The 26,641-nt window shown below is 40.2% G+C and overlaps 3 protein-coding genes, 1 long non-coding RNA gene and 1 pseudogene across 13 annotated transcripts in view; 3 read left to right on the forward strand and 2 right to left on the reverse strand.

The window, feature by feature from the left end:
- The window catches only part of LOC309616863 (uncharacterized protein), a 131,222-nt gene that overhangs the window by 90,452 nt on the left and 14,129 nt on the right, over positions 1 to 26,641 (reverse strand). The window contains exons 1-3 of one of the 9 annotated variants that reach the window (XM_082368140.1): positions 17,113 to 17,169; positions 15,533 to 15,658; positions 13,977 to 14,066 (exon numbers count right to left, since the gene is read on the reverse strand). Coding sequence is in view for 3 of the 9 variants with exons in the window: in XM_082368139.1 (XP_082224265.1) it covers positions 7,912 to 8,038 (127 nt within the window). In the remaining 6 variants the exon portion in view is untranslated. Of the gene's footprint in view, positions 1 to 7,911; positions 8,039 to 13,976; positions 14,067 to 15,532; positions 16,957 to 17,112; positions 17,170 to 26,641 lie in introns of those variants that run through there. The other 8 variants (XM_082368138.1, XM_082368147.1, XM_082368145.1 and 5 more) reach the window with 8 other exon arrangements.
- Positions 1 to 26,641, forward strand: part of LOC309616851 (zinc finger protein 836-like) — a gene marked incomplete at its 3' end in the record, with an annotated part of 476,825 nt that overhangs the window by 79,922 nt on the left and 370,262 nt on the right. The gene's annotated exons all lie outside the window — the stretch shown is intronic.
- LOC309616970 overlaps positions 1 to 26,641 on the forward strand; it is a 188,410-nt gene that overhangs the window by 63,297 nt on the left and 98,472 nt on the right. The window lies entirely within an intron of this gene.
- LOC309616886 (CDKN2A-interacting protein pseudogene) overlaps positions 1 to 26,641 on the forward strand; it is a 79,103-nt pseudogene that overhangs the window by 40,904 nt on the left and 11,558 nt on the right. The gene's annotated exons all lie outside the window — the stretch shown is intronic.
- Positions 21,055 to 26,641, reverse strand: part of LOC309616854 (uncharacterized protein) — a 90,773-nt gene continuing 85,186 nt past the window's right edge. Inside the window, exon 3 of the mRNA XM_082368104.1 lies at positions 21,055 to 25,664. Coding sequence (XP_082224230.1) covers positions 24,337 to 25,664 — 1,328 coding nt within the window. The 3' untranslated portion in view covers positions 21,055 to 24,336. The remainder of the gene's footprint in view (positions 25,665 to 26,641) is intronic.

The following is a 26,641-nucleotide window of genomic DNA, read 5'->3' on the forward strand; positions in this document are numbered from 1 at the left end:
TTCTTAGACGCACGGATTTATTTTTTGGTGACACTCTGGAAGGGGTATGTTAATTTCTTCCTTCCTGAAGCCATTCACAGGTGGGCCTGGTCAGGACGCTTCCTGGGAGCTGAACAAAGGTATTTTACATTAACACTCATTACAAGTGTGGCAGTGTACCCAGAGATGACCCACTATATATAATTCAAGCTTACAGGCAACATCCCTTTAGTGACTGACTTCTACCAAAAGCAATAGAATACAAAGGTTAAAGTAAAAGAAACAAGTCCAATATGGAATCCGATTTCTTCTTCTCTATTACTTCATTCTCTTTTTTTTTTGTTTTTTGCCACACCGTGCAGCATTTGAGATCTTAGTTCCCCGAGCAGGGATCAAACCCACACCTGCTGCATTGGAAGCACGGAGTCTTAACCACTGGCCCGCTAGGGAAGTCCCTGTTCTTCCCTGTTACTTCAAACTTCAGATTGAAAGGCACAAATAGTAATGTATGCTTTTCAAGAAAAATCAAATTGAATATTTTACACACTGAAGACAATGGGCCATTTCCATACATGTCCTTCTTCCTCAAATATACACATCATGTCATAAGTTTTAACAGCTGGTGACTTGTCATGGTTCTGCTGTATGTAATATCTCAAAGCGGTAAAGATTTATTCCTATTATGCATTCTCTAGTGTATGATCTGTTGTAAGAATTGCTCAAAATATTCACCAGATGCCTTATATATTTTTTTTTTTTACAAGGCCTCCCTTTTATTTTTTATTTTTTTATTTTTTAAATTAATTAATTTATTTATTTATTTTTGGCTGTGTTGGGTCTTCGTTTCTGTGCGAGGGCTTTCTCCAGTTGTGGCAAGTGGGGGCCACTCTTCATCGCGGTGCGCGGGCCTCTCACTATCGCGGCCTCTCTTGTTGCAGAGCACAGGCTCCAGGCACGCAGGCTCGGTAATTGTGGCTCACGGGCCCAGCCGCTCCGCGGCATGTGGGATCTTCCCAGACCAGGGCTCGAACCCGTGTCCCCTGCATTGGCAGGCAGACTCTTAACCACTGAGCCACCAGGGAAAACCTGCCTTACATTTTTAAGAATTCTCCCAAATATGTGTTCTTGGGTGAACCATACAGACACACTATTTCAAAGAGCTTCCATGTGTATACATTTTGACCTGTATGAATGTTCTCAACACCAAAGGTGTGCATACTTGATGTAAAAATTTACAACATCCATTACATTTGAAAGTTCGCTCTTCAACATAAATTCTCATTGTTCTACATTTTTGATCTTCAAAAATGAGACTTAGCAAACCATATTGCTTTGTGTGGTTTCTCTCCAGTATGTATTCTGCAATGAACTCAAAGATGTGATTTTCGACTAAAGGCCTTGCCTCATTCATTACATTTGTAAGGTTCCTCTTCAGTATGAACTCTCTGATGACTTAAAAGGTTTCCCTTTACACTGAAGGCCTTGCCACACTCATTACATTTGAAAGGTTTCTCTCCAGTATGAATTCTCTTATGAACTGCAAGGTTTGATTTCCGACTAAACACCTTGTCACATTCATTACATTTGTATGGTTTCTCTCCAGTATGAATTCTCCAATGAGCTCGAAGGTGTGATTTTTGACAAAAGGCCTTGCCACATTCATTACATTTGAAAGGTTTCACTACAATATGTACTGTCTGATGAATTCTAAGGTGTGTATTTTGATGACTTGTAAGGTGTGAATTTCTACTGAAAAGCTTGCCACGCTCATTACATTTGAAAGGTTTCTCTCCAGTATGTATTCTCCAATGAAGTCAAAGATGTGATTTTCGACAAAAGGCCTTTCCACACTCATCACATCTGTAAGGTTTCTCTCCAGTATGAACTCTCTCACGCCTTAAAAGGGCTCCCTTTACACTAAAGGCCTTGCCACACTCATTACATTTGAAAGCTTTCTCTACAATATGTACTCCCTGATGACTTATATGAATTTCGACTAAAGAACTTGCCACATTCATTACATTTGAAAGGTTTCTCTCTAGTATGAATTCTCCAATGAATTCGAAGATGTGACTTTTGTCGAAAGGCCTTACCACATTCATTACATTTGTAAGGTTTTTCTCCACTATGAATTCTCTGATAACTTAAAAGTGTTCCCTTTACACTAAAGGCCTTGCCACACTCATTGCATCTGAAAGCTTTCTCTACGTTATGTACTCTCTGATGACCTGTAAGATGTGAATTTTGATGACTTGTAAGGTGTGATTTTAGACTGAAGAACTTGCCACACTCATTACATTTGAAAGGTTTCTCTCCAGTATGTATTCGCTAATGAACTTGAAGATATGGTTTTTGACTAAAGGCCTTACCACATTCATTACATTCGTAAGGTTTCTCTCCAGTATGAACTCTCTGAAGACTTTCAAGGGTTCCATACTGACTAAAAACCTTGCCACAGTCATTACACTGATACGGTTTCTCTCCAGTATGAACCCTCCGATGAGCAGCAAGGTGTGAGTTTTGGCTAAAGAGTTTGCCACATACATCACATTTATATACACTTTTTCCTGTATGAATGTTCTGATGTCTCCTGAGGTATGAGCTATTAAAGTTTTGCCACACTCATTACATTTGTAAGGCTGCTCCACAGTATGAATTCTCTGATGGGTTGTGAACTTTGAATTATGACTAAAGACTCTGCCACATACCTCACATTTATGTAATTTCTCTCTTGTGTGGATGATCTGATGTCTAATGAGGTGAGATCCCTGAAGAAAGGTTTAGTCACACTCATTACATTTGTAAGGCTGCTCCACAGTATGAAATTCTCTGATGGGTTGCAAGCTTTGCATTATGACTAAAGACTCTGCCACATACCTCACATTTATGTAATTTCTCTCTTGTGTGGATGATCTGATGTCTAATGAGGTGTGATCCCTGAAGAAAGGTTTTGCCACACTCATTACATTTGTGAGGTCTTTCCCTGAGTGCTTTCTGATCTTGTGTCTGTATTGAAAGATGGTGAAAATGAGGAACTACTGTTGCTAGATCTCTCAACTTCATTACATTCATAAAATATCCCATCAGTTTTAAATATCTGCAGTTTCTCTTGAACATTTAATCCAAGCCTATTTCCAATCGGTTTGATTCCGACATCCCTTTTACCATGTCGACACATGATATTCCAGGAGATTGCACAAGAATGTTCTTAGCAAAAATCAGAAGAAAAAAAAACAGGAAAAGGCCATCTAAAGGAGAAGAATGAGTTTCTTCTGTACACACATGTGCAGATACAAAGAAACTAAATAAACAGTCCAGTAGAGTAGGAGGCCATGATTGTAAAAGTGAGTCTCCCTAAATCTGTGTTCCCCTGCTGAGTTTGATTAACCTCTCTATCCAAAATTTTATTCCATTTCTTGTCTTCCCACACCTGTTCCCCTCAAGACTGAGCAGTATCAAAGAAAACGGGGGATTGAAACAAACAGGACCCAGCAGGGCCCTCCTAGATACAAAGGCCTTTCCAAGTGCCGTGATTCCTCTTGGTAGAAAAAGGCTTTGGTCTCCTGGATCTTCCCTGAGTTCCAAAGAGCAGATTCAAGCAGATACTCATTAGGGGAAGGAGGGAATGCAGAAAGAAAGGAAAAGCAAGCCCAACATAATCTTTCCCATGACTGGTAACTTAAACTGATACCTTGATCTATGAGCCCAAACTGTGGCTTCAACCAGCTGCCCCAAGAGGACTGAAAAAATTGATGACAGTCAGAGGGCCAAGTGAGAAGTAAAATTCTTAAGCCATCACATCAGTTCCAAGTAAATAATAAAATGTCACAACTATTGCTTTTGCTTTCTCCCAGAAGGAAGTTAAGGGATCAGAAGACTGTGATTAGGAGTTTGCTTTGCAGGAACCTACAGAATAATCAGGAAGATGGCACAACATGGTGCCCAAAGTCTGCAGCTGAGATCTTACAGGGAAGCTGGGATCACAGACACTCCCCTCCCCTCTCTCCTTTTCTCTCCAAAAATCTTACACCCTGGCCAACCCGCAAGATGCATTTGAGGCAAGCTTAGGTCTACCATCTTCCGGGCTGGCGCCTCTTTGATTAATAAACCTTTCTCTGCTCCAAACTCCAACGTTTCAGTTTGTTTGACCTCACTGAGCACACAAACTTGGGTTCAACCTCATTATGTTTGAATATGTTCTCTGTTCAGAAAAGGTAGAGGACTATGATGAAAGCCATGCTTCAATGGAGTAGCTCCTCAGAGCTCTCATCATACTTAATGGTGAAAGAATGAAAGCTTTTCCTCTAAGATCCGGAACAAGACGAGGATACCTGCTCTCAGTATTTCTAAAAACATAATACCCGAAGTCCTAGAAAGAACACAGACGCAGAAAAAAGAGATAATAGGGATCCCAATAGCGAAAGGAAGCAAAATTATCTCTGACATTATATAACATGTAGAAAACCCTGAAGATTCTGTAAAAAAAAAAAAAAACTGCTAGAAATAATGAAAGACTGCAATAAACTTACAAGACACCAAGTCAACATGCAAAAATCAATTCGGTTTCTAAACCTTAAAAATGTACAATCAAAACAGAAATTGAGAAAACAATGCCATTTACAATAACATCAAATAATAAAATAAAATACTTAGACATAATGTTATACATGACAGGAAAGATTTGTACACTGCCAATTAAAAAGACTGCTGAAGGACTTCCCTGGTGGTCCAGTGGCTAAGGAGCTGCGCTTCCAATGCAGGGGGCCCGGGGTTCATCTCTAGTCAGGGAACTAGACCCCACATGCCGCAACTAAGAGTTCATATGCCGCAGCTAAAGATTCCTGCAACTAAAAGATCCTGCATGCTGCAACTAAAGATCCCTAGTGGTGCAACTAAGACCTGGCGCAGCCGAATAATTAAATAAATATTAAAAAAAAAAAAAAAGACCGCTGCAAAAGCTTATAAAAGACACAAATAAATGCAAAGGTATCTCAAGTCCATAGACTGAAGTCAATACTGTCCAGATGTCAATACTACACAAACTGGTCAACACATCAAATTATCCCCTAGTGAAATCCCAATAGCTTTTTCCCAAAGAAACAGAAAAATCCATCCGATGATTCATATGGAATCTCCAGAGACCCTGAATAACAAAAATAAGCTTGAAAAAAAACAAAATTGAAGGTCTCACACTTACTTCAAAACTTCTTCCAAAGCTAAACTTACCAAAACAATGTGGTACTGGCATCAAGATAGATAGAGGGATCCTTGAAACAGAACAGAGACATCAGAAAAAAAAACTTGTGTATATGCTAAACTGATGTTCCACAGGGTGTCAGGACCATTCAGTGGGAGAAGGGCAGTCTACTGAACAAAAGGTGTTGAGAAAACTGGAAACCCACTAACAAAAGTATTTAGTTGCACCACTATCTTACACGACAGAAAAAAATTAACTCAAGATGGTTCAAAAAGCTAAACCTAACTCTCAAGTGTATGAAACTACTAGAAGTAATCATACAAGGAATGTTTCTTGACATTGGATTCACCAAGGACTTATCAGATAACACCAAAAAACACAGGCCACGAAAGAAAAACAGATAAATTGGACTATATCCAAATTATAAAATACTGTGAATTAAAGCATGCTCTAAGTGAAAAGACTATGGTATAAGAGAAAATATTTGCAAATTATATATTTGATAACAGATTAACATCTAGAATACATAAAGAACTCTAAAAGGGACTGGTCAATTCTACCATGGTGGGAGGGGGCCTTCCCCAATCAACCAACCCACACATTGCAAACATAAAAACAAAAACACGAAGATTAACACAAAATATATGAACTTGATAATAAATAGAAATAAGAATCATGTATAATGCATATGAATATACAAAATGAAAGTACCACTGTCTTAAAGAAAACAAATGGTGCTTCATCACTGAAGGTATCATTCCACTTCATAAGCTCCCTCATTAAGATTCTTCAAAATTAGCTGCTGAGGTAAATGAACAATGGCACACAGGCAATGAAAAATGTGGCATCAACAACAGATTAGTTCATATTTAACATCCTGGGATAAATTTCTACACCATTTACAGAGACTAAAATGTATGATCGCTGGTATATGTGAACAACATTGTCATAGTGCCCTTGAGACAGGCTTTTGTGACAGTCCCCAAAGCCAGAAAAAAACCTGGAAAGACTTATCAGACAGGCTCTCGTGATACTTTCTACCTCGTGTCCCAAAACGTGCTGACCACTCCAATGAGTAGCTTCAAGTGGTGACTATGAACGGAGGAGGAAAATATTACAACATATGAGGGAAAGTGTCTCCATTAAATATTTTCTGGTAACCAGTAAACACACTCCATAGAGAATCCACCACAAGTTCCCTATAACACATGGGTACATTATCAGAGCAAAGAAACCGGATAAAATTTCAGACCTTAGGACTATACTGCAAAGGAATTTAAGAGATAAAATCATACAAACTAAGCAGAATGTAAAATCAGGAAGAGTCAACATTCCAAGACTAAGGAGAGCATTACAGGAGCAAAAAAACTGCAACATGTGTGGGTCAGACACTAAAAGATCTTGAGATGGGACCATGTGCTCAACCCACAGATGCCAAGCTAAGAGCCTGACAGATTCACCACTGGTCTCCTTGTAGCATTTAGGATCAAAAAGAGGATCTCTGCATCTACTGTCCTTACAGTTTTCCTAAGTACAAGCACAAAAGATCCAATCCACCTAGCTGTTCCACACACCCCTGAACAGAAGAAACGGCTGAGGGATCTAAACCAGCAGAGAGGACCTGAGACAGCTAGGGCAGGTGCTGAGGGGCCACGTGGAATACAGAGCAGCCAGTTTTTCCACATCTTCTGATTACTTCTTCCAAGTACAGAAACTCTGATCAAACCAGGATGGGCTCAGGGGTGGGACTCCAGAGGCATCAGCTCTGATCTATGTGGACTAAGAACTGAGCATCCAGGGGAATCAAGACCAGAAGGAGACATGAAGGGGCAAGAGACCCCGATCAAACAGCCCTCATCATCCTCCTCAAAGTCAAGCAAAAACCAGTCCACAAAAGCCTGATGATGAGTGTTGTGGATCAGGATAAAGACCTTGCCTTTGTCTCTGTAGGAGCTGCAGCACCACTGCAGGGTAAAAGAAAACATTTTACAGGATGAAGGACAGGGTGATAACTCCAGGAGATGAAAAATATCCTCTGAGACTTTTTCAATAAATGAACTTCTGTATTCCGAAAAAAAACTCTCCACCGTGAGAAAAGTTTCCCAAACACTATTAATGTTGTGGCTTCCTCTCTGCCCTTATGAGATCCCATCTGCGTTCACACTTTTCACACATTCCCACCCATTTGGATTTTGGGTATTTTCACATCACTCACCACAATCCAGGGCTCTTTCTCTTGCTCCAAAAGGGAGATAATATTCAGATCAAAAACAGAAATTCCTGATTCGGAACAAAAAATGTAAAGTGCTACGGTTTTCCGAAAATCACAGCTCTTTCTTCAACTAAGGAGTGAGGACATTACAGGTGGGTCAGGAAAAATATTACACGAATTCATCCACTGCCTCCTTCTCAATGCATCGGGAACAGTATATAATATGCAGATATTGAGCTCTCTTCCTAGAAACACTAAGTCAAAAGCCAAAAGGTAGAAAATGGGAAATTGGGTATTTGTTTAAAGTTTGCCATTGAGCTTTATACATAATTAAGCTCTGGAACAACTCCTGATGTAACATGAAATGGACAGATCATCCAAAGAAAGGGTCAGTTTAAACGCATGATGGCATTTCATGTCTGAATCCACAGGCTATTCAGATAAAAGGAAACAGGGCCTCCCAAGAGGCACAGAGGGGAAGATGCAAAGGCAAATCCCAGCTGTGGAGGGAAGTTATCCTCACCCAGGGAGAGCAGGTTCCTGTAGGTCTCCACCATCACGTCCCTGTACAAGGCCCTCTGAGCAGGGTCCAAGCATTCCCACTCCTCCTGAGAGAATGTGATGGCCACATCCTCAAAAGTCAACCGTTCCTGAAATGAAAATATATTTTCACCAAGGGGCCATGAGGAGAGTTCATATCTTCATACAAAAGGAAAAGAGGAGTAAGGGGTAAGGACTGACTTGGTTGAAGTATATGTGCTACCAGGTCCATGTAGAAGTATTGGGAGACATTATGTGTCTCTAATTTTAACTTTGTATGCTTTTTCATAAGAGATTATGATATCTTCCAATTACTAAGGGTTTTTCATCTTTGTGGAAAATCCATGAAACACTTATAAATAAAACTCAACAATGGGTTGTCTATCCAGACGCGTTTGATATTATGTTCTACACAGTAACTGAAAGTCAATATCTTGATGAGTTGCAGTCTGAGTGGCGTCTTGAGAGAGACAAAGTCCACAGTGGCTCTAGAGAAAAGTCAAAATCTTCAATTATGATGATGACAACAACAATGATTAAAAGTTTGGGAATACTTCTTTTCTTTTTTAATTAATTTATTTTATTTATTTGCCTGCGTCGGGTCTTAGTTGCGGCAAGTGGGATCTCTGTTGTGGCACGCGGGATCTTTCGTTGCGGTGCGTGGGCTCTTCGTGGCAGCGCACGGGATTCTCTCTAGTTGTGGCGCAGGGGCTCAGCTGTCTTGCGGCATGGGGGATCTTAGTTCCCCAACCTGGGATCGAACCCGCATCCCTTGCATTGGAAGGCGGATTCTTAAGCACTGGACCACCAGGAAAGTCCCTGGAATACTTCTTATTGCTCTAAATTACTGTATATTAATCTAAACATTACTCTATAAAGTGCTTTATGGGTATGAACATATCATCAACGTAATAGCTCATTAGAGAAAGATCTGTTCCCATCTTACAGAAGAAAAAACTGTGTCAGAGACCCTCTGAGAAACTTGACTCAGGTCAAGAAGTTAACAAATGACACAGCAAGCACCTAAACTCAGAGGGTTGGGCTCTGAAACTGAAACTTAAAAATCAAACAGATAAGTAACAGAGAGCATTAAAAGGACATTGACAGAGGGATACCTGAGAAAACTTGAGAAAAGTCCAAGGTGAACGCAGAAAAGCATGAAAGGCCATTATAAATGTGGGCACACACACACACATATATTAAAATTTTTAGTAATCTTACTACAATTTAAACCATTAACATGATAGCATAGAAAAAATTCAAGGCCACTGAATATACTGAAGATATAATTTTGACTACAAAAGATGTAATACATAGTTTTAAAATCATGTTGTTTATCTAAACCAGGGATGCCGTGCACATCGATGAAATTATGCACACACATGTCCACACTAAATTACTGAAATGGTAGTTGTTTCCTGACATATTTTCAATTTTTTAATCACCCTTTTATTCATGGGTATTTCAGCATCTTTCAGACAATGAGAATGTATCAACTGTACTGAATTTAGTTTGTCAACATGATTCCGTAATAGGCTACTAAAAGAAAAATGGTATGATCATGAAAAAAAACCCAATACTTTAACTCCAATCTCAATAAAATAACTATATTCAAAAATATAAATACAACTCCAGCCATTAAAATTTACATACTTGGGCATTAACAACAGGCCAAGAGTTTCCTTCTTTTTTCTAATAATAAAACATTGATTCGGGACTTCCCTGGTGGTGCAATGGTTGAGAGCCTGCCAACAGAGGGGACACAGGTTCGAGCCCTGGTCCGGGAAGATCCCACATGCCGCAAAGGAACTAAGCCCATAAGCCGCAACTATTGAGCCTGCGCTCTAGAGCCCGTGAGCCACAGCTACTGAGCCCGCATGCCACAACTACTGAAGCCCACGCACCTAGAGCCCGTGCTCTGCAACAAGAGAAGCCACTGCAATGAGAAGCCAGTGCACCACAACGAAGAGTAGCCCCTGCTGGCCGTAACTAGAGAAAGCCCACACGCAGCAACAAAGACCCAACACAGCCATAAATTAATTAATTAATTTTTAAAAAATCGATTCAAAATTAGAATAGTAGTATTCTACATTATTTTCACAGATTAAGAAAAAGTTTATCACAACAGTGAAGTTATAAACTTCTTGGAGAATTAAAAATCATGAAAAAAAGAATGTGGAAAAAAATTATTATTAAAAAACACATTTCAAACAAACGTCATGACGAAAAGGAAATACTTGATGCATTCCCTCTGAAGTTACAGTGCAGTGAAGGGGGCTGCCAGGGTTCCTGCCTTTCACCACTGTACAGGTTTCCTGAGCAGGGACCACTACAGGAAGTAACAGGAGGAAAACAGAGAGCGAGAGCCACAGAGAGAGCATATCAGAGAGTTAAAACTGTGAACATTCACACATCTAAAGACACGGAAAAGTGAAAAGTGAAAGGATGGAAAAGATATTCCATCCTAAAGAGAGCAGGGGTGACTCCATAATACCAGAAAAAATAAAAAGACAAAAAACATTATATAATGATAAAACGGTCAATTTATCAAAAAGATAAAACAAAAACAATATACGAATATAACATTAGATGTCCAAGAAAACGGAAGCAAACATTAACAAAATGAAGAGAGAAACAGCACAAGAATAGTATGAGACTTCAATGGCTCATGTTTACTTATGGATGGAACCAAAGAGAATATCAACAAGGCAACAGAGGACTTGAACAACACTGTAGACCAAGTAGACATAACAGACATGTACAGATCACTCCAGCCAACAAGAGCAGCAGAAACATGCTTCTCAAGCACACATGGAACATTCTCCATGACAGACCATGTGTTAGGCCAAAAAGCAAATCTTAATAATGTTAAGAGATTGAGATCATAAAAAGTATGTTCTCTATCATAATAAATTAAAACTAAAAATAAACAGCAGAGGAAAAAAGAAAATTCCCCAAATTTTGGAAATTAAACAACTCATTCTTTTTTTAAGTTGAAATATTTTATTCATTCATTCATTCATTCATTCTTTCCTTTTTGGCTACACCACGCCACTTGTGAGATCTTAGTTCCCCAACCAGGGATCAAACCCAGGCCCTCAGCAGTGAAAGTGTGGAGCACTAACCACTGCATTGCCAGGGAATTCCCTAAACAACTCATTCTTAAAGCACCAATGGGTCAAAGAACAAATCACAAGGGAACTTTTAAATATTGGGCTGAAAATGAAAACACAACATACCAAAATTTTTAACACACAATGAAGGCAGTACTAAAAAGGAAGTCTAAATGCTTAAAATAAGAAAAAGAAAAGATCTCAAACCAGAAATCTATTTTTATACCTCTATGAAGTAGGGGAAAAAAACCAAACTGAACCCATATTTAGCAAAAGGAAAGAGGTAAATCATAAAGATTAGACCAGAGATAAACAAAATACAAAGCAGAAAAATATAAAAGCAAAGTAGCGTGGGCGTTTCGAAAAATTCAATGGAAAAACACTTAGCTGGACTAAGAAAAAAGATTCAAATAACTGAAAACAGATACTAAAGTGGAGAGATTGCAAATAATGTCAAAGAAATTTTTTAAAGGATTATAAAAGAGTACTATGAACAATAATGCCTACAAATTATAGAATGGAGAAGATACAGGTAAATTCTTAGAAACATATAACCTACTAAATCTTAATCTTTAAGAAATAAAAAAAATTTGAACCCAATTACAACTAAAGACATTCAAGCAGTAATCAAAAACTTCAAACAAACAAAAAAAACCCAGGACCCAGTTCTACCAAACATTTACAAAAGAATTACCACTAATCTTGCTAAAAATGTTAGAGTTGAAGAGGGAACACTCACAAACTCAATGTATGGAGCCAGCATGATTCTGATACCAAACCCAGACAAAAACAGAAGAAAGGAAAACTAGAAATCAATATCCCCGGTGACTATTGATACAAAATCTTTAACAAAACACCAGCAAACCAAATTCAACACCACATTAAAAAGATCTGACATCACAATCAAGCGCATTTTATTTATATCACTGTAAGGGGTAAGGAGGACTCAACATACAAAAATCAATTATGTGGTACACCACATTAACAAAATAAAGGAAAAAATGTCACAAAGGATCATCTCAATTACTGCAGAAAAAAGCATTTGACAAAACACAACAAACTTTCAAGATATAAACACTTCTCTGGTGGTCCAAGTCCAGTGGCTACGACTCCACGCTCCCAATACAGGGGGCCTGGGTTCAATCCCTGGTCAGGGAACTAGATCCCCCATGCCACAGTGAAGATGGAAGATCGGGATCCACCACTAAGACCCAGTGCAGCCAAATAAATAAATAAACGTAAATATTAAAAAAAAAAGAGAGAGAGAGACAAACACTCAACAAACTAGAAACAGTAATTATCTCAACATAATAAACACCATTTATGAAAAGAGCACAGCTAAAGTCATACTCAAACATGAAAGACTGAAAGCTTTTCCTCCGAGATCAGGAGGAAGGCAAGGATGCATACTTTCTGCACTACTCTTCAACAAAGTACTGAAACCACTAGCCACAGCAATTAGACAAGAAAAAGAAATCAAAGTAATCCAAATTGAAAAAGAAGTAAAATTATCTTCTTTCCTAGACAAGTTTGATATGAAGAAGCCATAACCTTTGGACAAGAAAACTGCTACATCAAAATACATGTTTTGAAAAATTGCAGGATACAAAATCAACATGCAAAAACTTTCAGTTGCGTTTCTATACACAATGAACAGTATCAAAGGAAAATCAGAAAACAATCTTATTTATTATAGCATTAAAAACAAATGAAATATCAATATTTAGGAATAAATTCGCCAAGAAGGTGAAAAAAGTGTATGCTGAAAACTACTTAACAGTGCTAAAAGGACTTTTAAAAGATACAAATAAATAGAAAGTCATCCCATATTCATGGACTATAAGACTTAATACTCTTAAAGTACCCCAGCTACCCAAAGTGTGCTACAGATTCAATGGAATGATTATCAAAATTCCCATGGCAATTTTTGAAGAAACAGAAAAAATCATGCTAAAAGTCACAGAGAATTTCAAAAAACCACAAATAGCCAAAAGTCTCTTGAATAAGAAGAAAGATGGAGACCTCCCTTTTTTAGATTTCAAAACATATCACAAAGCAATCGAGATTGTGTGGTATTGGTATAAACACAGATACATAAACCAAATGAACACAAGAGAATGCTCAGAAATAATCCTTTGCATATATGTAAAATGTATCCATAAAGGTGCTAAGACTACAAAATGAAAATAAGACAGTCTCAATAACAAATGCTGCTGGGAAACTGGATACCTCCCTGCAAAAGAATGAAGCTGAAACCTTACCTACATCAAAGGTAAAACCTTCTATGTGTCAAAGGACGCAACCAACACAGTGAAAAGACAAAAAACTGAAGAATGGAGGTATTGAAACTGATTCCAAGGACTTCCAAATCTCAACAATTTAGGTTGATTTCATAGTTTAAAATGGATAATGGAATAAAACACCCTCTTATCACTGATGTCTATTTCTGAACTTTCCATTCCATTCCCAATCATGAAGATGTTGAAATCAGTGACACAGTCATTTGGCTGAGAATGTATTATAAAAACTCGGAACAAATTTCTCCTTATTGGTCTCTTGCAGAACGTACCAGGCATTTCTGCATATTAATACCTGCCTTCCACGTGTAGCTTCTTCATTCTATTTTGAAGAGAGAGGACAGTGCATTTAGATGGGGCCCCTCTACAGTCCCTGGTGCCCAACAGCATTGACCCATCCAAGGGTGTGAAGCCCTGCCCAGGACTGCACCCAGTGGAGCCTCTTCACAAGTTCCAGGTCACTGGGTCATGGGGAGATGGGATCTAAGTGGAGATGACAGGCCCTGAGGGAAGGACCCGGGTGACTGTGACGGTACAGGTGTCAGGCAGGATACTTCAGAGTCAGACAAGATTAGTGAGTCCAAAGAATGGCATTTCAAGAAATAAGATGAAATAATCAACTGAGAATATGACTTTACCTGAGAAAGAGCCATTCCAAACTCCAGTTCTTTCCTTGTCCTCCTCTTCCGGGTATACTCCTTAGGCAACATGATTCTTTAGCAGTCAATCTTGAAAGTTGGAAAGATGCTGTTTAATGCTTAGAATCAACACACCCCCTTCCTGAGTCACCACCACACACACAGGGAAGACCTCAGCATGTGGAACAGACAGTCCCCTGCTGCCCACTGTCCCAGGAGGGGCTCAGGACAGTAAACTCCCACACAGAGACCAATAGGTGAAGTTTGCCATGCTTTCCTTCAGATCACGCTTCCCTGGGACTTCCCTGGTGGCCTAGTGGTTAGGATTCTGGGCTCTCACTGCTGTGGCCCAGGTTCAATCCCTGGTCACGGAACTGAGATCCCGAAAACCGTGTGGCAAGGCCAAAACCAAACAAAAATAAAACAAACAAAAAAACAAGTCACTCTCCCCTTCTGGTGAGGCCCTCACGTACACAGCAGCAGCGGCACCTCAGCTGGACCCGACGATCCCCTTCAGGTCACAGACCAGCCCTGATCCATCCCCATGCAGAGCAGAGCCCCCTCAGCTTCAGCCCAGATCTCAGCCCTCAGGAATGGGGGGACTCAGAGTCACTAAGTCACTCAGGCCAGGGATAAATTTGAAACAAATTTTAAAAAGCAATAATTTGTTTATTGTTTTTAATCTAAAAGACTGGTGTCAAAGTTTTGAAAAAAACAAAACTGAGGATATGGTAATTCCCTGATGGTAGGTCCAGTGGTTAGGACTCCACACGATCACTGCCAAGGGCACAGGTTCGATCCCTGGTCAGGGAACTATGATCCGACAAGACCAAAAAAAAAAAAAAAAAAAAAGTATCTTCTCTAACCACAATGAAATAAAACTACAAACAGAAAGCGTAAAGAAAACAGGAAAATCCCCTAAATACGGAAATTACATAGCTCCTTCTTAAAGACACAATGAATGACATGTATAGAATATTGGAGGCCAGCAAAGCTTCTTTCAGAAGTTAAAAATTATTCAGAGGAACAAAGAAATTGAATGAACTAAGATTTATTTCAAGCTACAAAATAATTAAATGTAAAGAAACAAAAAGAAAAGAAGTGGGCTTCCCTGGCGGCGCAGTGGTTGAGAATCTGCCTGCCAATGCAGGGGACACGGGGTCGAGCCCTGGTCTGGGAAGATCCCACATGCCGCGGAGCAACTAAGCCCGTGAGCCACAACTACTGAGCCTGCGCGTCTGGAGCCTGTGCTCCGCAACAAGAGAAGCCGCGATAATGAGAGGCCCGCGCACCGCGATGAAGAGTGGCCCCCGCTTGCCACACCTAGAGAAAGCCCTCGCACAGAACCGAAGACCCAACACAGCCATAAATAAATAAATAAACAAACAAACAAACCCAAAAGTTTAAAAAAAAAGAAAAGAAGTAAATCCATTCCAAAACACACTTTCAATGTTCCTTTAAAAGGCACCATGTAGTGACGGAGTCAGTCTTTTCTTGCCCCACTTCTCTCCCCTGAGCTCTACCCCACACCAGGAAAAGGGAAGGGGGTGACCCACATCTTAGTGAATCAAGTCACTGCCTCTCTGCTCAACAGGGTTTGCCAATGGAAGTTTTCTTCTGATACAAATAATTACAAAATGCACAGGCCTTATAGACAGGAGTTGTGCCATTCTCATCCTCACCTGTATAATTTAAACAAATGTTAAATACATTAGATCCTAAAGACTCAAATCAATCTTATCACAACATAATTATCCACATCCAAACAACTCACCACCCATCTGGATCCACTTTCCCCCTCCACCTGCACTATTAGGTGTTTTCCATTTTATTCTGTTTCTCTGTCTCCCTATTTCATTTCTGCCTTTGTTTCTCTTTTTCTTTTCCTCTACTTTCCCTTTCCTGCCCTCCTCTCCATTTCCTCCCTCACACCTGGCCTGCCCCACTCTGCAACCCGTTCTCCTCAACCCGTATGACTGTCCTAAATCTCTATGTATTTCTTTCTTCCCCCATCGCTGCGGTTACACCATGCCTCCAGTTACACCCCTTCTGTCTCTGTTACTCTCCCTTCCTCCCCACTCTCGGGCGCCCCAAGTGGCTGTGCTTCCTTCCTGCTCTCTCTCTTCCTCTGCTCTTATTGTCACCCTTTGTCCGGTTTTTCTCCCAGCACCGTGATGCTCTGAAGGCCAAGGTTCCAACGCTTTTATCATCTCCCCGTACTCTGTGTGAAGTGACTCTCCACTGTTATCCCTTCTAAGGCTGATCCAGGTCCCCTTCCTTAGGTTGCCCTGCAATCTCTGCAGATCCGGCTTAATTTCTTTCTCCATTATCTTCACCTGCTACTTTCGAGACTTAATCACTTTCATTTTACTATCTCTCTGCACGTCCTCCAGCCACCCTCTATGTTCCCACTGGTTCTCCCTCATTCTTTTCTCCTCAGTTTTTCTACTTCGATCTCAGCCTCTCTGTCTCTGCTTTTCCTGATTCCATTCACTCACGTATAAAATGCCCACCTACCAGAAGGGAATATTTTCTAACGGGGTGGCATTGGGGAAGTAACTACACTGGGTGTTCCCGCGTCTGGCACAGGTCACGTCCCCCTACGCGGGGTGAGGGGAAGGGCTGACTACGAAGGGGAGGCCGGGGGAGCTGAAGGACCCGCCTGAGGAGACGCGAGGACAGAGCGGCGGGGAGGGAGGGAGGGGGTCTCCGAAGAGGGGCGGGCTCTCCAGAACCCCAGGACCGGGGAGAGGACGCGGGCTCTCCGGGAGCGGGGCGGCCGGCGCTGCCCTCCAGGGGCCGAGGGGGCGAAGGGGCGAGGCTGCGGGTCTCGAATACAACTCGGGGAAGAGGAGTTCACAAGGGAGGCCGGGAAAGTAACACGTTATAAGCAGGACAATGTTGCGAAAAGCGGTGTCTACGTGGACCAGAGGCAGAAGAGTCAAGGGCAGGGACCAGCCTCAGCCAGACTTCAAACCCAGGGAAAAAATTACCCGACCCGTAAGGGCGACGTCTGGATTTACTGGGGCGGAGGGCCGGGTGCTGGGACTTAAAGTCCCTAGAAACTCCCACACCCCGAGGACGGGGTAGAGCGGTACCGCGCAGTACGGACTTGGGCTAGAAAAAAGACACTTACGCTCCGCTCCGTGACCTTGGCTCCGCGCTCTCCGCTTCCGGGTCCTTAGGAATGGGCTTCTGGAGTTGGAGGCGGGGCTTCCGGAGTTGGAGGCGGGGCTTCCGGGGCGGGGCCTGGGCGGGGCCCTACCGGTGAGGGGCGGGGCGAACAGAGCACCCAGGTGTGCTCACTGAGCGCCGGAGGGAGGAACTGGGAGCAGAGAGGGGTTGGTGCTTCCAGTACCTTGGCCGGTTTAAGTTACTGTCTGCAAGAGTTTGCAGGTAAAAGGTTACGGCTGTGTGGGCCAATTACGTCCGAAGCCAAGATGTTTCCTCTTAAGACTAAAAGAGTTTAAATAAAAAGCTATTTTTGCCCTCAGGTTGTTCTGACTTCCTGCTAGTGAGGCGGAAGCAATTCAGTGGTCTGGAAACCTGAGTCTCCTGGAGCAGAGGGAGGGTTGACATGGATCATTGGTTGGATCCAGGAACATTTCCTAAATGGGAATTAATTTAAGTAACTTTAAGAAATAAGAATGGGGTGACTTCCCTGGTGGTCCAGGGGTAAAGAATCCGCCTTACAATGCAGGGGACCCAGGTTCGGTCCCTGGTCACGGAACTAAGATCCCACATCCTGTGGGGCAACTAAGCCCACACTCCACAACTACTGAGCTGGCGCGGCTCAACTAGAGCCCAAGAGCCACAAACTACAGAACCCACCCGCCATGGAACCCGCGGGCCACAACCAGAGAGAAGCCTGTGTGTGGCAACGAAGATCCCGTATGCCGCAACTAAGACCCGACACAGCCCAAAATAAATAAATTTTTTAAAAAAGAAATGGGACTAGTCTCTGTATTACAAATACAAAACTCTCTGGGTAGAATGATCTATTTCCTACTGACACCCTATAAATACAGCTTTTCCGTTTCTATTTCCTATTAATGCAGAAGGTCAAATTCAACATACTACTCAGTTTCAGAAACTCAGGGACAGGACCTAGAGTCTGAGCCTGGAGGACTAAGGCATGTGATCATTTAGGTCACTAACCATTGCCTTAAAAACAGCAATACGTATTTTTAAATTGTTATACACTGCATTATTCTTTGTTTTGTCCAACGTGTTTTAATTATTTGCCTTTTTAAAACCAACTATTTACAGAGTAACATGAGTTGTATAAACAACTCTTTATACAATGACATACATCACTCTGTAAGTTTAAGGTGTAGAGCATAATGAACTTACATATACTGTGAAACGATTATGACAGTAAGTTTATTTTATCTATATGAAATTATGGGTGCAAACTAAAGAGAAAGCGAAATAGGGGGGAAAATTCTTTTCTGTTGATGAGAACTGCACTGCTCTTTAAAATACTTATCCTATTCCACACTTGTGATGAATTCCCTTGTGAATTTACATTGTGAATAAAAAATTCCTTTTTTTGAAAAAGAACAAAGTAAAAAGATCTTAGAAGAACAAAATATGCCTAAGCTAGCAGAAGGTAGGAAAAAGGATTAGACAAATGAAAGAAAATAATACTACAGAAAAAGACAACACAACAGTTCTTTGAAAAATAGAACAAAATGGACAAATCCTTATCTAGATTTAAAAAAGAGAGAAGACTCAAATTACCGAATCAGAAATGAAAGAGCGGACATTATAAAAGATTACAACGGACCCTACAAAAAAAATTTTTTTTTAATTTAGAAGAAAATACTTAGACAATTCTATGTCTAAATATTAGCTAACCTAGGGACTTCCCTGGTGGCACAGTGGTTAAGAATCCGCCTGCCAATGCAGGGGACACAGGCTTGATCCTGGTCCCGGAAGATCCCACATGCCAAGGAGTAACTAAGCCCGTGTGCCACAACTACTGAGCCTGCGCTCTAGAGCCCACGAGCCACAACTACTGAGCCCGTGTGCCACAACTACTGAAGCCTGTGCACCTAGAGCCCATGCTCCACAACAAGAGAAGCCACCACAGTGAGAAGCCCGCACACCAAAACGAAGAGGAGTCCCCACTCGCCGCAACTAGAGAAAGCCTGCCCACAGCAACAAAGACCCAATGCAGCCAAAAATAAATAATTTTAAAAAAATATTGGCTAACCTAAAATAAATTCCTAGAGAAACAAAATCTACCAAGATAGAATCATGAAAAAATTTAAAATCCGAACAAATCTACACATTGTAAAGGAGACTGAATCACTATTCAAAAATCATACAACCAAGGGAAGTCGGAGAGCTTCACTGCAGAACACTACCCAACATTTAAAAACAATTAAGACCTCCCTTCCTTAAACTCTTCCCCAATATATTGAAGAAAAGGGAACAGTTTCAAACTCTGAGTCCAGAATTACTCTAATACAAAATCAGGCGGTGACACTACAAGAAAACCACACAGCAAAATCCCTAACAAATAATGACGCAAAAAATCATCAATAAAACAATGGTAAACTCAGGGAATTCCCTGGCCACCCAGTGGGTAGGGCCCTGCGCTTCCACTGCAGGGGACGCGGGTTCCACCCCGGTCATGGAACTAAGATACCGCATTCCTCGTTGCACAGCTAAAAATAAAATAAAAACAAAAACAAAAAAATAGTAAACTAAAATCAAAATCACATTAAAAGTTTACATACCATGACTAAAGGGAATATATTATTGAAATGTAAGGATGATTCCACATATAAAAATCTTCCAATGGAAAATACAAAAAGAGAATGAACCAAAAAAACAAAAACTACCGATCATCTCAGTTGACACAGCCCCACCCATCAGCAGACAGGCTGCCTAAAGGCTTCCTGAGGCAGCCACCTCTCTACATGCCCCTAGACATAAACCTGCCCACCAAAGGGCCAAGATCCAGGTCCAACCAACAGTGGACAGACAGAAGCCTCTAGACCTGCCTCACCAACCAGGGCACAGACACCAGAAGCAAGAAAACTACAGTCATACAACCTGCAGACACAGTCCACAGATACAGTCCGGACACTACCCTGGGACCACCTGCCTTCTGGCCCTTGGTTGACATGAGGGGGAGTACACTGCTGAGATGCACAGGACATCTTCTACCAAGGCCACTTCTCCAAGGTCAAGAAACATAACAAACCTACCACATATGTAAAAATACAAATAGCAAATTAGGCAAAATGAGGCAACAGAGGAATACGTTTCAGACAAAGAAAGAAGACAAAAACCCAGAAGAACTGACGTGGAGATACGCCATCTACCCAAGGAAGAGCTCAGAGTAATGATCGGGAAAATGATCAAACAATTCGGGAGGAGAATGGATGCACCGAGTGAGAAATGAGGTTTTTTAACAAAGATGTAGAAAACATAAGTAACCCCCAAACAGAATAGAAGAAATACTGAAATGAAAAATACAATAGAGGAAATCAGTAATAGGCTAAATGAGGCAGAAGAATGGATCGGTGAGCTGGAAGACAGAGCGTGGAAATCACGCAAGTCCAGGAAGTGCAAAGAGTCCCATATCCATATAAAAACTTCATAGTAACCACAAACCAAATACCTATAATACACATTCAAAAAGAACATGAAAAGATGCTCAACATCATGGGCTTTTCCACTTTGTACAGCTCCTTGGAGCACCTCTTTATTTACTAGGTGGGATGCTGACCAATGCATGAATCATTCAATAAAGCCAATTAGATCTTTAAATTTATTTGATTCAATTTTTGTACATTAATGCAAGTCAGAGAGTATGAAATTCACTGCTATGCTATTTGCACTACAGCCAGCTGAATATTCTGGAACAGAGCGGAGAGAATAACTCAAGTACAATTTATGAGTTTATAACCTCCAACTTGTATGTTATTTGATCCCATATTGGGAAGAAATTGTTATAGATTCTTTCAACACTGAGAACCTAATGGTGCACTCCTAGCTTCTGTTATAAAGTACTGAGGCGGGATAAAACTGTATTGGTAAAAGGAACATAATGCATCCAGGATTTAAAAGATGATTAAATTTTATTACTTAAAACAGGAGACCTATGGTACATTCTCAATAAAACGGTAGCAAAATGTAATGGCAGCAACTAAAACGTGAATCATAAACATACATATACTTCTGGTGCTTCTGATTAAATTTCACTCTGAAGATAACTGCTGTCTTCAATATCCAAAAATTAGACAACTTCTTCCTTGGTCAGAGATGGAGACAACACATACGCTCGTGCAATGGATAAAGTGATTAAGTCTTCTTGTGCATTGTTCCTACCACATAATCAGTCCCTAATAACCTGTCACTCTCCTCCCACGAAAAGCCCAGTCCCTGCATGTCCTTCCTGCTTTGTTCATGGTCAGCTGGTAGAGCATGCTGCACTATAACACACACTGGCTTATCTATGGAAGGGCACCCTGAACATCACCATGATGAGTCAAGTCACAGTTTTACATTATTCTCTGCCTCTCCCTGTTGCTAATCCACATGGTACTGAATTTGATAATTCAGGGTCCTTGTTTTTCCAGGGAACATGGATGTGCATGAACCACACCTAATGAAGTTGGCCCCCTCATGTTACTGATTCTTCCCAGAGACCATCAACAAAGGCCTGTAATGAAGAGATAAGATTATCTTGTCACCGAGGCCAAGCTCTTATGGCTCGCTGCACAACGGGCCAAAAAATAGACTACTTTTGCGGGCAAGGAATAGTGACGTTATTCTGAAATCCAGCAGACCGAGAAAATGGGGGACTAGCAATGCAAAGAATCACATGTCCTGAGATAGAAATCAGGCTCTTTATAGTAAAAGCGGAGGGAGTAAAGTCCTGGTTCAGGTCAGACTCCTGTGAAATAAAATTCAACTATTATGGCAAGACAGGAATATTTAAACATTAATTCCTCTCGGCCCTTTGGCCTCCTCTCTCCTCCCACTGTGAACTGTGTATTTGCATTATGTATCAAGCAAACCTCCCCCATCAGCAGAATACATACTCAACCATAAAGAGCAACTCTCCTAGCATCAACAGGAAAACTTAAAAGATAGCATTCCTTCTTGATCTTGTAAGGGTCACACAACCCACTGCGATGACGCTTAGATCTGGATTATGTAAACTGTCAATATGTCATGTGTTGTACTGCTCTCTGTCTTAGAAAACTTATGTAACTGTGCCTTGATTTCTTTTTTTTAATTTTTTATTTATTTTTGGCTGCACTGGGTCTCCGTTGAGGTGCGCGGGCTTCTCATTGCGGTGGCTTCTCTTGTTGCGGTGCGCGGGCTTCAGTAGTTGTACCATACGAGCTCAGTAGTTGTGGCTCGCAGGCTCAGTAGTTGTGGCGCACGGGCTTAGCTGCTCCGCAGCACGTGGGATCTTCCCGGACCAAGGCTTGAACCCGTGTCCCCTGCACTGGCAGGTGGATTCTTAACCCCTGCGCCACCAGGGAAGCCCTGTGCCTTGATTTCTAATGGGCAGAATAGTTCTGAGCTTTCTCAGACACTCCTCCCAGGTAATCATCCTCAAATTTGGCTTGAATAAAATTTTCCATTTCTTAGATTGACTGATTGAGTTTTTTGTTGACATTCCGGAGGGGTTGTGTTAATTTCTTCCTTCCTGAAGGCATTCACAGGAGGGCCTTGTCAGGATGTTTCCTGGGAGCTAAAAAATGTATTTTACTTTAATGCTCATTACAAGGAAGTCAGGGTTCCCAGAGATGGCCCATGATGTATAATTTAAGCTTACAGGCAACATCCCTTTACTGATTCACTTCTAACGAAAGCAACAGAATACAAAGGTTAAAGTAAAAGAAAACAGGTCCGATACGGACTCAGATTTCTTCTTCCGTGTTACTTCAAACTTCAGGTTGAAAGGCGTAAATATGAATGTAGCCTCTTCACGAAAACCCTAATAACTGACTATTTATACACTGAAGACAATGGGCCATTTCAACACATGCCCTTCTCCCTCTCACATACACATCAACTTTTAACACACTGTGACTTGTAATGATTCTGCAGTATATAATATCTCAGGTTAACCTCAGACAACTAAAGACTTGTTTATTCCAAGTATGCATTCTCTGATGTGTGGTCTGTTGAAAAAACTGCTGAAAAAACTCAACAAATTCATTACATTTGTAAGAATTCCCCCAAACGTGAGTTTTTTTGTTAAACGCTGAGAATGCACTGATTTATGAAGAGTTTTCCACGTATACACTTTATAACCTGTATGAATTCTCTCATTACACCAAACTTACTGGATGTATCCATATTTACAACATTCATAACATTTGAAATCTTGTTCTCCAACATAAATCCTGTGTTCCACAGTTTTGTTCTTCAGTTACAAGCCTTAGCACGCATATTGCTTTCTGTGGTTTCTCTTAAAGATGTGTATTCTAAAGTTCAGTGCATGGGAGGCCTGGATAAAGCCTCGATTCACATTTCCATGGCTTCTCTTCAATATGGACTCTCTGCTGCTCCCTAATACTTGAACTCAACGTAAAGGTTTTGCACACCCATTGCATTTGGGAGTTATCGCTCCAGTATGCTGGGTAAAACATACTGTGATGTTTGGGTAAAATCCTTGCCACACACGTTACATTTGTGCAGTTTCTCTCCAAGATAAATATTCTGGTATTTAAGTACGAGTAAGCAATATATTAAATTTTGACATATTCATTGCATTTTAAAGAATGAAGTATTTGATGATCCCCGAGTTTAAGGCACAACCTAAAAGCTTTGCAAAATTCAGTACATTTGTAACATTCTGTCCAGTGCAGACTACCTGATTATTGGTGTGATGTGAGCCATGAGAACAGATTTCTCACATTCATGGCACTGGTGAGGATTCTTTCCAGAATGCATTATCAACGGCCTGACCACATTAAATACATGTATCTGGGCTCTATCCAATATGAATATTCTCAGGAAGCCTAAGATGTGAACAGCTGCTAAAAGCATTACAACCTTCATTATATTTTTAAGGGCTCTCACCAGTATACGTCAGCTGATGGCAAGTTAGGCCTGAAAGCACACTTAAGAACTTACCACACTCATTACATTTCTCACCGTTCCTTCCAATATGAATTCTGTCATGGATCATAAGGTAAGCATTTTGACTAAACACTTTGAGACACTCATTGCATTTGTAATATAACACTCCAGTATGAATTATCTGATCCTGAGGCTTACACACATAAAAGCTTTGCCACACTCGTGATATTTGTAGAGTTTCTTTTCTACTTTGAGATTTAAAGACCTTCCCACATATATCACACTTACACAATTTCTCTCAGGTATGGATTTTCTGATGTTTAGTGAGGGTTGAGACCTCAGTAAAGGCTCTTCCACACTCAAAACATTTGAAAGGTCTCTCTACGATATGTACTCTCTGATGACTTGTAAGGTGTGAATTTCGACTGAAGACCTTGCCACACTCATCACATCTGAAAGGTTTCTCTCCGGTATGAACTCTCCAATGAAGTTGAAGATGTGCTTTTTGACTAAAGGCCTTTCTACACTCATTACATGTGTAAGGTTTCTCTCCAGTATGAATTCTCTGATGCTTTGCAAGAGTTGCCTTTTCACTGAAGACCTTGCCGCACTCATTACATTTGTAAGGTTTCTCTCCGGTGTGAATCCTCTGATGAGTTGAGAGGTGTGAACTGTAACTGAACAGCTTGCCGCACTCGTTACATCTGTAAGGTTTCTCTCCAGTATGAACTCTCCGATGATCTGCAAGGTTTGATTTTCGACTAAAGACACTGCCACATACATCACATTTATATAATTTCTTTCCTGTATGAATTATCTTATGCCTACTGAGGTTTGAGTAGCGATTAAAGGTTTTGCCACACTCGTTACATTTGAAAGGTTTCTCCCCAGTATGAATTCTCTGATGATTTGCAAGGGCTGTTTTTTGACTGAAGACCTTGCCGCACTCACTACACTTGTAAGATTTCTTTCCCGTATGAATGCTCTCATGAACTGCAAGGTGTGAATTTGTACTAAAGCCCTTGACACATACATCACATTTATGTAATATCTCTTCTGAATAGATTATCTGATGCTTCCTGACAATTGAGCCATGACTAAAGGTTTTCCCACACTCAGTACATTTAAAATCTCTTTCCCTGTGTGTTTTCTGATCTTGTGTCAGTACTAAAGGATGCATAAAATCATTCCCATATACATTAGAAATGTTAGTTTGGACACTAGGAGGAATTCTTTGAAGTGGTGAAAATGAGAAACTATTGTTGATGGACCTCTCAACTTCATTACATTCAGAAATTAACCTGTCAGTTTGAAATACCTGCAGTTGACCCTGAAAGTTTAATCCAAGCCTATTTCTAATGGGCTTGATTCCTGCATCCCTTCTACCATGTGGATCTATCCTATCAGTGAGATTTCCATTATGGGTTATAGGCATTCCTTTGTAATTTCTTTCATCATCTCTCCAATGACACTCAAAGTCATACATATTTTCCTGGATTTCCGTGAGGTAAAAATGTTTGATTTCACGACTTTTAGATCTTCCCAAGATCACTCTTTGAAATACTTCTCCTGGATCACTGTTCCCTTTGGGTTGTAATTGCTTGACCACATGTATTGGACAGATATCTACAAGACATAAAGAGCCATAGGGATAAATTCAAAATTAACTGTTTCATGTTGAATATATGATATTACACCAAAAGTAATACTTATACCAAACACAGTTGTAAAACTTCCCAACTATGCATTTTTTAAATTTTTTTTCATTTTTTAAAAATTTTGAAATTTCCCAACTATGATCTTAAAATTATTAGAAACACTAAAGCAAGAGAATTGTTTACTAAAAAAAGAGTTATAAAATATAATTCAAATTGATTTTAGAGGAGACTACTTGCAAACCCTCTATGACAAAAACACTCATACAGGAAAAACTGATGTCAGTTCTCAAAAGAACGCAATTTTTCCACCATGACTCCAAAGCACGTACCAATTAACAGTAAACATACTGCTGTCTCTAACTGAGAAAAATACATTATACTATAGATATATTCTGCATACCTGGTGTACATAAATAAACGTTAACGAACACACAATATACTGTAATGCTAAAAAATCCAAAACAAGCTTATCTAATAATATGTCGCTGTTTAGAATTATAAAACATATATACCATAGAGAAAAAGAATTCAATAGAACAGATTTTATGAAAACAAAACATTTTTCTAAATATCTTCTACAAAATGACATACCCACAACAGGCATTCTGCAACATTAATAAGTAAAAAAAACTTATAGAAATAATGAAAGATTTCAAAAAAATTACTAGATACAACATCAACATGCAAAAACCAACTGGGTTTCTAAACATTAAAAATGAACAATCATAAAGCAGAAGCTAACACACCATTGTAAGGCAATTATACTTCAATAAAGATGTTTAAAAATAAAAAAAAAATAAAAAAAAAATGAACAATCAAAGCAATTCAATTTACAATAGAATCAAAAAAAAAGAATACTTAAACGTAACGTTATACAAGAAGGGAAGGATTTATAACTACTGCAAAATAAAGACTTCTGAAACATATTAGAGAAGACACAAATAA

This window comes from Balaenoptera borealis (genome assembly GCF_965194805.1).
Source record: "Balaenoptera borealis genome assembly, chromosome: 19".
Classification (NCBI taxonomy): domain Eukaryota; kingdom Metazoa; phylum Chordata; class Mammalia; order Artiodactyla; family Balaenopteridae; genus Balaenoptera; species Balaenoptera borealis.